Raw genomic sequence first — 12,086 nt, forward strand, 5'->3', positions numbered from 1 at the left:
GAATTCAAGCATCAAAGAGCTTATACTGCTTAGCATTTGAGGGCTCTTTCTTATACTGTGCCTGTTTGTAGAATAACCTAAACCCATTTCGTCTTTCCTTACAGCTAATGCTCCTTTCTTCTTTAAAATTCATCTTGCCATCCCTCCCAATGTAGCTTATTTTTTCCTTCCTCAGGCAAGTTTATGAACTCACTGCTGTATTTTTGTAGTATTCTGTAACTATACATGTCAGTAGGTCTAATATATTGTATATTGGAATGCAGTGATCATTGATTTGGCTGCAGTTTGAAAAAGATTATAAAATAAAACAATCAGAGACACAACATGCAATAAGAAGAAATGGCATAATTGAGGAATGAGAAATAGGTGAACAAAGGTAGAAGACATGGGGAAATAAATGTTTCAACAGAAGTGTTGTTACTTTGCTTTTAACATTAATATTTCCAAGAGTTCCCATAATCTTTAGGATATTGCCCAGTTTTCACATAATAAACAACACTGTAATTGACCTAACTTTTGCAGCCCTGTTCAACAAGTACCTGATGGAATGATGGGAGGTGGAGGAGACATGGCATAGTATGAAGAATGAGCGCGCTGGCAAAGATAAAGGAATGGAAAGATGCAAGATGGAAAGTGTAGGCTAGAGACAACAAGGGGCTTGTTTAAAGGTTAAAGATTGCTATCTGGAAAAAATGAGGCAGAGGGGAGTAGTCCAGGGTGAATGTCAGTTTGGGGTTATTGGAAACAATGGTTAAATAATGGGAGTAAAATAAGGAAGAATAGAAAAGGGATTGATTTAATGTAGATAGTTTTGTATTTGAGATGTTTGTGGGCTTTCTGGCTGGGTATCTGGAAAAGCAACAATAAATCAGTAACTTGTATAAGAGGTAGAGGTAAGAATGGAATAGAGCTGTCAAAATAATGTTAGTAAACTATCAAGATTGACAAGTGCTACTGAGAAGGCAGAGTGGAGAACCAAGTGTGAGTAGCTTCAGAGGAGGCAGGATGAAACAGATGAATGCCAATGTTAACAACAGAAAAAGGTTCCCAATTTATAATGATAACAAATACATTTTATATACAAAATAGGGTCACTTTAAAATTATTTCTATAAAGGATACAGCATCATAGCATGCAAAACTATCAAGTCAACTCTGAATGAGTGGAGGGAAAGCTTTTTTCGTCTGTCATTGCAAATAAAGAACTGCTGGAACAGAACTTTGTATGTCTAAAACTAGGTTCTGCTAGTCATGGTGGTATACACCTGTGATTTCAGTACTTGGTACATGGAAGCAGAAGCACGCAAATTCCACATGAGCCTGAGCTACATGGTAAGATACTGTCTCACAACAACTAAGGGCTGGAACCCAGAATTAGTACATGGAAAGGAAAAAAAATCATGGTAGTAATTAATGAAATGAAGAAAAAAGCCAAAAATAAAGAATATTGAAACAGAATTGAGTTTTTGGGAAGATTAAACAAGTTTGGCAGGCCTTTAGTCAGACTAACCAAAAGTAACAGAGAGAAGATGCAAATCAATGATTAGAGATGAAAAGGGTGATATTACAACTGGTAACACTGAATTTAGAGGTTTACTAAGAAATGTTTTGAACATTTATAATCTAATAAATGAAAAAAATTAGAAGTCATGGATAAATTTCTAGACACATACAACATTTCAAATTTGAACCAAGATGATATAAACTACTTAAGCAGATAGATCTATAATGATCAATGAGATCAAAATAGTAATAGTCTTCTAAAGAAGAACAGTCCAGGATTAGATAGATTCATTGCAAAATACCAGGACATTTTTTTGGGGTGTGTGTGTGGGGCTTGAACTCTGGGTGTGGGTGCTATGTTGTCCCTCAGCTCTTCAGCTCAACACAACCACTTGAGCCACAGCACCACTTCCAGTTTTCTGGTGGTTATTTGGAGATAAGAGTCTCACAGAATTTCCTGCCCAGGATGGCTTTGAATCACAACCCTCAGATCTCAGTCTCCTGAGTAGCTAGGATTACAGGCGTGAGCCACCATTACCCAGCTTACAATGAGATTTTTAAAGGACTAATGCCCTTGTTCCTCAAACTATCCCACAAAATAAATGTCCATTTTATAAAGCCAGTGTTATTCTCATAACAAAACCAGACAAAAATAGACAGACAGACAGACAGACAACACACACACACACACACACACACACACACACACACACACACACACACACACACACACACACACACACACACACCCTATAGGCCAATTTCCCTAATGAATATAGACATATGAATTTTTAATAAAATACTTGCAATTGAATTCTATAACACATTCTAAATACATAAACCATGATCAAGTTGATTTAATTCTAGAGCACAGAATTAGTCAACATATACAAAGTGCAATACATAAATAAATAATGCAATCAATAAATGCAACATAGCACATTAATAGCATCAGGGAAAAGATCCCACATGATCATCTCAGTAAATACCATAAACTATGTGATATAATTCAACATTCTTTCATTATAAAATCTGTAGAGAATCTAGGAAGAGATAAATATAACCTCAAAGTAATATAATAAAAATATAATGAACCTGTAGCCATAGGTGACCAAATATTAAAAAAACTTTAAAACAAGTCTAAATAAGGATACAGGTGGACCCGTTGCAACAATGAGAAAAGGTTGTTATGTCGAAAATGAACTTTACAACTTTGGTGGAGGGGGGGGGCGGGGAGGATTGGGTGGGGGGTGGGGAGGATGGGAAGGGATGGGAAGGGGAAACAAAGGAGGAGGCCACAATGCTTGATAAGAAATGTACTCATTATCTTGCCCATGTAATTGTAACCCCTCTGTACAGTATTTTCACAATAAAAATTTAAAAAAACTTTAATGAAACATTCTCAAAAATCAGGAAAGAAGCTTAGGTGATCACTCCCTCCACACTTAAAATAGTGTATACATTCTTAGCCAGATCATTAAAGTAAGAGACAATAGCAAAAAGAAGATGAATATGAACTGACGAAATCAAAATATCTTTGCTTTCAGATGATAAAATCTTTTATGTTAAAAATCCTAAAAGTTTTATTAGAAGTATCTTGGATCTGATAAACACTTTCAGCAAAGAAGCAGGATACGAAAATCATAGAAGAACTAGTATCTTTCCTCCAGACCAAAAGCAAACATGCTAAGAATGAAATCACCAACCTAATTCCATTCACAGAAGCCTCAAAAAAGAGAGAAAATAATTAACCTTGGAATTAACTTAACAGAGGTGGAAGACTTATACAAAGAAGAAAGAAGACAAAGAAGACACTAGAAGATGGAAAGACTTCCCATGTTCATGGATTAGCTGATTTAGAAGCAAACATAGCATCAAAAGGGATCAACAGATTCAATGTAATCCCCACCAAAATTTCAATGATATTCTTTGTAAAAAATAAAAAATAACAAATTCACATGGGAGCATAAAAGAACCCAAAGAACTGACACAATCTTGAGTAAAAAGAGCAATACTGAGAAATATCACAACAGCCCACTTCAAATTATACTGCAGAGCCCAAATAATAAAAACTGCTTGTTATTAGAACAAAAACAGACACATAAAGTAATGTAATAGAGTGTGAAACAGATCCATACAACTAGTCCTCTGATTCTCATAAGGATGCCAAAAAAACTTGCATAAATGATGAGAAACTTGAGAACTTGAGAACTATTTGTGTATGTAGATAACTAAATGCAGAACATTGAAACTAGATTTTTATCTTGTACAAACAATTCAAAATGAAGGTCTTAATTTAAGTTCTGAAACTACTATAAGAGAACATTTCTAGATATAGGCATAGGCAACAATTTTCTGAACAGGACTTCAATAGCTCACAGAGATGAGCAAGAATTAACAAGTGGAAGTACATTAAAGTAAAAAAAAATGCACTGTAAAAGAAACAATTACAAAGGTGAGGAGACAGAGTGGAGCATGGAAAAGAATCTTGCCACTTATTCACCTGATATGAAAATCTAGAATACATAAAGAACTCAAATTAAACACTAAAAGAATAAATGTATCAATTTCTAATTGGGGGAATGGAAGGGAAATAACAAAATGCTGAAACAAGGATACAGGCTGACCCACTGTGTTAAAAATGTACTTTACAAATTGTGGCGGGGAGGAGAAGTTGGGGAGGAGGTGGGGAGAGAAGGGATGGCTGGGGATAAACAAAGGAGGGGGTAACAATGCTCAAGAGGAAATGTACTCATTACCTTACTAATGTAAATGGAACCCCTCTGCACAGTAGCTTTACAATAAAAAATGAAAAAAAAAAGAATAGAAGAAAACAAGAATAAACCTATCAAATGAATAAGTACACAAACTGAATGGACAGTTCTCAAAAGATGTACAAAATGGCCAATAAGTACATGAAGAAATGTTCAACATCATTAGTCATCAAAGAAATGCAGATCAAAATGACATTGAAATTCCATTTCCTCTCAGGCAGCTAGCCACCATCAAGAAAACAACAGTAAATGTTGGAGAGAATGTGATTAAAAAAAGGAACTTGCACAAAATTGACAGGAATGTAAATTAGTCTGGCTAGTTATGAAATTGTTTTGGAGGTGCCTCAAATACACTAAAAACAGACCACAATGTAAATCTATGCTGTGGTTAATTATACGTCTATTGGAATCAAAGTTGGTACACAATAGAGATACCTGTACACCTGTGTTTATTGCTATACATTTCATAACAGCCAAATTATGGAATAGCCTATGTGTCCAACACTGAATGCCTAAAAAGTTATGGAATATTATTTAATCACAAAGAAGAATGAAAGTAACTCATTTACAGCAAAATGGGTGGAACTGAAAATCATCTTAATGTTAAACAAAATAAGGCAGATTCAAAAACACAAATATAGCATATTTTCTCTCATTTTCAGAATTTATACCTAAAAACAAGCAAGCAAACAGACAGATAGACACTGACATGAATATACAAGATGGACTATTTGGGGTACAGGATGAAACTCATGATTATGAAATGAAACAATATTCACTAGGGTTGGAGATATGGCTTTATGGCAGAGCACTTGCCTAGCATGTGCAGGGCCCTGGGTTTGAGCCCTACCATGGCAAAATATAAATAAAGAAAAATTAGATTCTTACAAAATCACTTCTGCTCTTTGGGACTTATTTTGTAAATATGGAAGGAAATACGTTGAGAGTATTCTTTATGTTATATACTTGATAAAATTAACTTTATTTTACAGTCTACAAAAGTATTATCAAGGAATATAAAAAAACTACAAAAAATCACCTCAACACCCGTTTCTCCAGGAGATCCAGCATCGCCTTTCGGTCCTCGTGATCCCTATATTCAAATAGAATTAAAACATGAGAATCAAAATTTGCCTGATATTAATAAACTTAGCTATCTAAAGATGGAACTCATAACATGACATAAAATAATACATAATAAACTAGCAATATATTTCCTTATTTTCTGTATAAACAAAATGGTTACTCTCTCTCTAAAAAAAGTGTGTCTTTAGTTGATCCATTTGTATTTTCTTTACTTTTATTTATTTATTTAATTTATTTATTTTTGTCAATCATGGGGCTTGAACTCAGGATCTGGGCACTGTTCTTTTATGAATGCTGTTAAACTATGCTTGGATTCAAAAGGAAAAAAAAAGTGGTCCATTGATTCATTTATCTCTTAATTCACTCATTTACCAAAGAAAGATTACGTAGCACCTAACAAATATCAAATACTATGCTAAAGACACAGTATTATCTAATTTAATGGGTATGCTAATCATACATGTAACTATTATTTCTGACAAATGTGAGACAAATGAAACATTTTAAAGGAATAAATGATACCTTTTCTTTCTCTATAGTTTTGCTTTTCCCAAAATGTGTAATTGGAATCATGAAGCATATATCCTTTTATATTAGCTTCTATCTCTCAGAAAACATGGACTTACTGTCCTTTTATGATTTTATTTTTGTTTTGCAACTCATTCTTTGTATTTCTGAATGATATTCCAATGTATGCATATACTATAGTTTATTTACTTGTTGCAGTACATTGTCTTAATCTCTTCAGTCTGATGAAGGGTCATAGCTCTATGAACTGGCAATTTTTAAACAACAGAAATTCATTTCTCACTGCTTTGGAGTTTGGCAAGTCCCAAACTGAAGCTCAACAGATTCAGTGTCAGATACAACTACATTTTCTGGATCAAAGATGGTTCATTCTAGCTGTGGCCTCACATTGTAGAAGATGTAAACTAGGTCTCTTGAATTTTAATATATGCATTATTTCTCTCAGGGTGTGTTGTTCAATCCTGTAATCCCAGCTGGTAAGGACGTGGAGATTGGTAGGATTGTGATTTGAGGATAGTTCAGGCAAAAAGTTAGAAGACTCAACCAACAAACTGGGTATGGAGGTGTCCATCTGTAATCCCAGTTACATAGGACACATAGGTAGGAGGATCTTGATCTGAGACCTTGAGTGAAAGAGTTAAGCAGCAACATGAAGCCCTGAATTCAAGGCTGTTCTGGTACAATAATGTTATTAGTTACTGATTTCATGTGCTTAGTCAATATAGTCCTATTCATATAGTCTATGCCTTTTAATGGAAATTTTGGTAGATATTTCTTTCAAGGAATTAGGGTATTTCATCTAAAATATCAAGCTTGTGGACATAAGAATTCTTATAATACTCATTTTTATTATCTTTGAATTTTCTATAGGGTTAATACTACTGTCTTCTCTCTCCTTTTTGATAAATCATGTCTTTTAGTAAATCATGTCTTACTTAATTTTCTTATTCTGCTTAGGGTTTGAAAATTTTTATTGAACTAGTTTCCTAGTTCCTAGTTGTTAGTTTCTGAATTAATAATCTATTTTAGATTACTGCTTTGAGATCTTATTTTTCCTAATACTTTTCATTAAATATTATCATTTTCCTTCTATGTGCTGTTGGTGATGCATCTCACAAATTTTGATATGTTGCATTTCCATTTTGTTCAAAATATTTTAAAATTTCTCCCGAGACGTCTCTTTTGACCAGTGTGCTATTTAGAAATGTACTGTGTTACTTCCTGAAAACTTGGGATTTTTCAGTCATGTTTCTGTTACTGACTTTTAATTTCCCTTGTGGTCTGAGAGTATTTGTTGTATTGTTTGTTCTTTTAGATTTATTACAATGTATTGTTTAGCCTAGAATGTGATCTATCTTGGTAAGTGTTTCATGTGAGCTTGAAAAGAATGTGTTTTCTGCTGAAAGTTTATGTATTTACTTTTACCTTTGCTATCCACAGAAATTTTTCATCTATACTTTAATTTCCACTACAGTTATGCTAGACCTTTCCCCATACCCACTTTCTGATACAGCTAAAAGCACAGGCTAAAAGGAACCACAAAGGGCATAGTAGATCTTGAAGAGGACACAGATGAATGAGCTCTAAATAAGATACTAGGAGAAGCCGGGCGCTGGTGGCTCACGCCTGTAATCCTAGCTACTCAGGAGGCTGAGATCTGAGGATCGCGGTTCAAAGAAAAGTTCATGATACTCTTATCTCCATTAAACCACCCAGAAAACAGGAAGTGGTGCTGTGGCTCAAGTGGTAGAGTGGTAGCCTTGAGCTGAAGAGCTGAGGGACAGCGCCCAGGCCAAGAGTTCAAGCCCTGAAACCGACCAAAAAAAAAGATAGTAGGAGACACTGTGCTTGCCCTGGTCTCGGGTCAGCCTAAGTTTACTTGGGCTTGACAGCAGGGCATTCTGCTTAGTTTACCGGTTGAAAGATGTTCCTCTCTGCTCTTCACAGCAGCAGAAGGATTCAGCAATGCTTAGGTGAATGTGAACCCATAAATAGCACGTTTAAAACAATTGGTCAAAATGAAGACCGGCTGTTACATAGTCACTGACTCAGAACAAATGTCAGACTACAGAAGAAGTTCACTTTGAGTTTGCAGTTTGTCCCAGCACTTACCAGTCAATGCCCTACACAAGTCATACTTCCTTTTCTCTGCGAATCAAATAGCTTCCACCATCTTTTATTTGGATCATTGGCTCCTTCTACTTTGTAGTTTGAGTGATATTTACAAAACAATAATTCGATCATTGCTTCATCTTTCTGATGACATCCATTTATTCTAATAAAAAAAAACCCTGCAAGTCCTTGGGAAAAGGTCACATGAAGCTGTGTGTTTGTCATCTCACACTCTTTCCATTCTCATTTTACATTTACTGAGCCCTAGCCATGCTGGTTATGTGTCCAGTCAGCCTTCAGGTAAATATGTAGTGCTTTCTCCTACCTAATGACTTTTCTCTGGCATGACCATTCCTCTTCTTGGCCCAAATGACTACTATGCATCTTTCAGATCACATCTGTCTTACGCTCAATGGAAGCTTCCCCTAAGACTATGACTTTCCTCTAGACTATGATGGTTTATTTCTTAGAAACTTTCTTAGATCAGAATTCTTCAACAGGCTCCTTCTGTATTGGCCCTACATCTATGCATTCAACCAGTTACAGACAAAAATATTTTTTAAAATGTGTCTATAGTAAATATGCAAAGGCATTTTCTTGGAATTATTCCAGAAAACAATATACCCTATTTACATAGCAGTTACATTAATATGTATTATACATAATATGAGATAATTTAAAGTATATCATAATACAGGTGTGATTATAAGAACATACTGTACCTTATTATGGGATTGGCTTGAGGATCCACAGTTGTTAGTGTTTGAAGGCGATATCAAGAGGCAACGGTTTATGGTTTTATTTTAGTTTGTAAATCTCCATTTATATCTCAGATTGCTTAAATATTTTTTTCTATTACCAGCATGAAAATTCTATGTTAACCACTATGTACCTAGTGCAGACTCTTAACAAATATTTGTTGACTGACTGAATAGACAAGTGGTCCCCTATTCAAATAGAAATGCATACAAATAATAAAGAAGCCAGTTTTAAAATTTTCCTATATTATAGTACTTGTTTATTATATTAAAATTTAGATGTGTTCCAACAATTTTTTTAGTGTGTTCTTTAATTTACTCCTGTTTCTCCTCTTCTTTCTTTTCTTTCTCTTTCTTTTACTTAAAAAAATGATTTTTGGTTTGAAGTCAGGGCGTTTCACTTATAAAGTACTGTATCACTTGAGTGTTGACCCTAAGCTTTAGTTATCTTTCAGGTAGAGTCTTGCATTTTCTACTTTGTGTGGTCTGATTTGTGATTCATGTTGTTAAACCTCCCATGGATGGGATGACGGGTGTAAACTACTATGTTAAGCTTTTATGGTGAGATGAAATCTCACTGAATTCTTCCCATGCTGGCCCCAAACTATATTCCTCCCAATTTACACCTTGTGAGTAATTGAGATTACAGGTGTGAGCCACAGTGCTCAGCAGCTCAGCAATTCTTTTCTATGATTTAATCAGACAGTTCAAATTCCTGACACAATGGCTATTATATCCATTGATTTATATTTTATTTACTAGTCCCACAACCTTATGACCTGCAGATTTAGTTAACAAGTCTTTCCTTGTATAAATCCTAAGTAACATGCATGTACTACTGACGTAGCTTTACTGACACATTTATCTCTACCTGGGTGTCTTCATTAAGATTCATCATTTTTTATTCCATTTCACCTCATGTCATGTTACATCTGGCTGAATGAGTACACTATAGGTAAATGACTTTTGTCAATTCAATTTAAATCACTGAATAATTTAATATATCAGACGTTGTGCCAGGAAAGGAAATTATAAAGATCAAAGAGTTGGTCACAAGGAGTTTACAGACTTTTGCAGGGAAACAGATATTTAAATAAACTATGCTAAAAAGACTTACATTATTTGAGGTCAAATAAATATTAGAACTGGGATGGTAAGTTAAGTCATACAAAATAGAAAGAAAACCAAAAAGGATTTACTTGTATAAAATCAATGTCAGTCATATCTTAGGAAAAAAATTATATGTATTGTCAAAGCATTATGATTTGTTTGGAGACTTTATATCATAGGTTAAACACATAACAGGGAATCAATACAGTTTGGTAAGATTACTTTGTTAGAATATTCCACTTACTACTAACTAAATGAATTATACAAAGGTCACTTCTAAACCTTTGTGTCAACTGATGATAAAATCAAATCCATGGCATGAAAGACTGTACTGTATTGTAAATCTTAGGAGCACATTACAGCATCTTACATCTTACATGATTAATCAGAACCATGACCTCATTAACAATAAAGAATACACTGTAGGAAAGTAGATGTGACTAGATCTTTCCTTTTCACAAATCAATTTCCTTGGAGACTCTACAATTAAATGAAATGTGCAAAATAATGATGTAAAAGTTTTGGCATTGTTGATGTATAGCATTTCTGTCATGTTTATACTTTTTGACCCATCAGATGTAGAGTTTGGCTTCTCTATATGATTGTTTAGTTTATAGTTAGCCTCATAAATGTGTGTGCAAGTGTGTGTGAATATAATACTTATAAGAAGAGCCAGACATTCAGAAAGAGAATTTCTGGGATTCAGTAAAAGTGCTTTGCTTTAACATGTATGGAGAAACAGTACAAAATTAGACTGATGAAGCTAGAAAGGCATCATTGTATATGACAAAAATGTTATCATTCTCTACATGACAGCAATGTAGCCATTCTACTTAATACCTTTACGTGGTCTATGACAAATAATGCTTTCTAAAATGTATGTCGCAATACTGCAGAGCAATAGCAATGGGCAAAATTATAAATCGCACAAAGATAAACTTACTGGTTCTCCTGCAGGTCCCCTGTCTCCTGTATTGCCAGGGAGTCCCTGTAATCCCTAAATGAATGAATGAGAAACTTGTAGGACAAGTAGCGCTTAAAAATGTTTTCATTTTCTTACCTTAACTTTCATTTTGGATTCTTCTTACATCTTTTTATATTCTGTGGTTGTAAAATATACATAAAAGGAAATCTACCCTTTAGCACTTTTAATTATACATTACTTTGGCATGAAACTCGTTCACATTGTTGAACAATGACCACTACCATTCATTTCCAGACCTTGTTCATCTTCTGAATGAAACTCCGTACCAGGTAAACACTAATTCTTCCTCTCTGCTTCTCCTGTTTTCTTGTAACCATCCTGTTCTTGGTCACTGAACATGCTTCCTCCCATAAGTAGGATCGTATAACATCTATACTGTTAGGTCTAGATTATTTCACTTTGTAGAATGCCTTCAAGGTTCATCCTTGTGGTGGCACGGGTCCACATTTGCTTTCTTTTTAAAGCTGACTACTTTTCCATTTTATGTGTAATGCTACCTTTTGTCTGCCGGTCAGTAAACACTTGAGTTGATTCTATCTTTTCACTATTGTGAATGAGTTGCTGGGAACACTGTATCTGAGTGTGAGTGTGCCTCCGCTCTGTTTTTGTTCATTCTTTTGGCTGTATACTTAAGTAGAATTGGTGGGCCATCTGGCTCTTTTGATTGAAATTTCTTTACACAGAGAAATATAAGGTGAAGAATATTCCATTTGTCCTGTTGATTATTGCGCATTGTATATACATGTATTGAAAAATGATACTTTACATCCTAAATATGTGTCAACTAAAATGCTTCAAAGATATTTCAAAAAGATATTCTTAGATAGGAAGAATCTTCTAAGTTATAATTAATACTTTGTTCAGTGTGGATCATTTAAAACACAGAAGTACATAAATGTATTGACTCCCATCTGGTTAAGGCAGCACTGTTTTCAGTAATAAAAATCACGTCTTCTTCATTCGCTCCAGGATCCTACCTAAGGAACAGGATCAATATGAAGGTCTCACTGTGCCTGATAGACTAAAACAACCAACCAATCAAAGTTTAGAACTTTGAATAATGTCTGCCCAATTGTCCTTGTAGAGTGTTTTGGATATGATGGCAATTGATATATTTTGTATTGCTAATGGTGCCTAAAAGTTGTCTTAAAAAAAGAAAAATTTGGAACCCAATGAAAATTATTTCTTAAGGCTTTCAGATGCTACTAATAACGTATCATTTTGTACAAGA

At 34.5% G+C, this 12,086-nt stretch overlaps 1 protein-coding gene across 1 annotated transcript in view; it reads right to left on the reverse strand.

The window, feature by feature from the left end:
* Positions 1 to 12,086, reverse strand: part of Col24a1 (collagen type XXIV alpha 1 chain) — a 286,389-nt gene that overhangs the window by 97,356 nt on the left and 176,947 nt on the right. The window contains exons 31-32 of the mRNA XM_070007045.1: positions 10,814 to 10,867; positions 5,316 to 5,369 (exon numbers count right to left, since the gene is read on the reverse strand). Of these exons, the coding sequence (XP_069863146.1) occupies positions 5,316 to 5,369; positions 10,814 to 10,867 (108 nt within the window). The remainder of the gene's footprint in view (positions 1 to 5,315; positions 5,370 to 10,813; positions 10,868 to 12,086) is intronic.

This window comes from Dipodomys merriami, unplaced genomic scaffold (genome assembly GCF_024711535.1).
Source record: "Dipodomys merriami isolate MVZ:Mamm:240054 unplaced genomic scaffold, mDipMer1.0.p SCAF_7, whole genome shotgun sequence".
Taxonomy (NCBI): Eukaryota; Metazoa; Chordata; class Mammalia; order Rodentia; family Heteromyidae; genus Dipodomys; species Dipodomys merriami.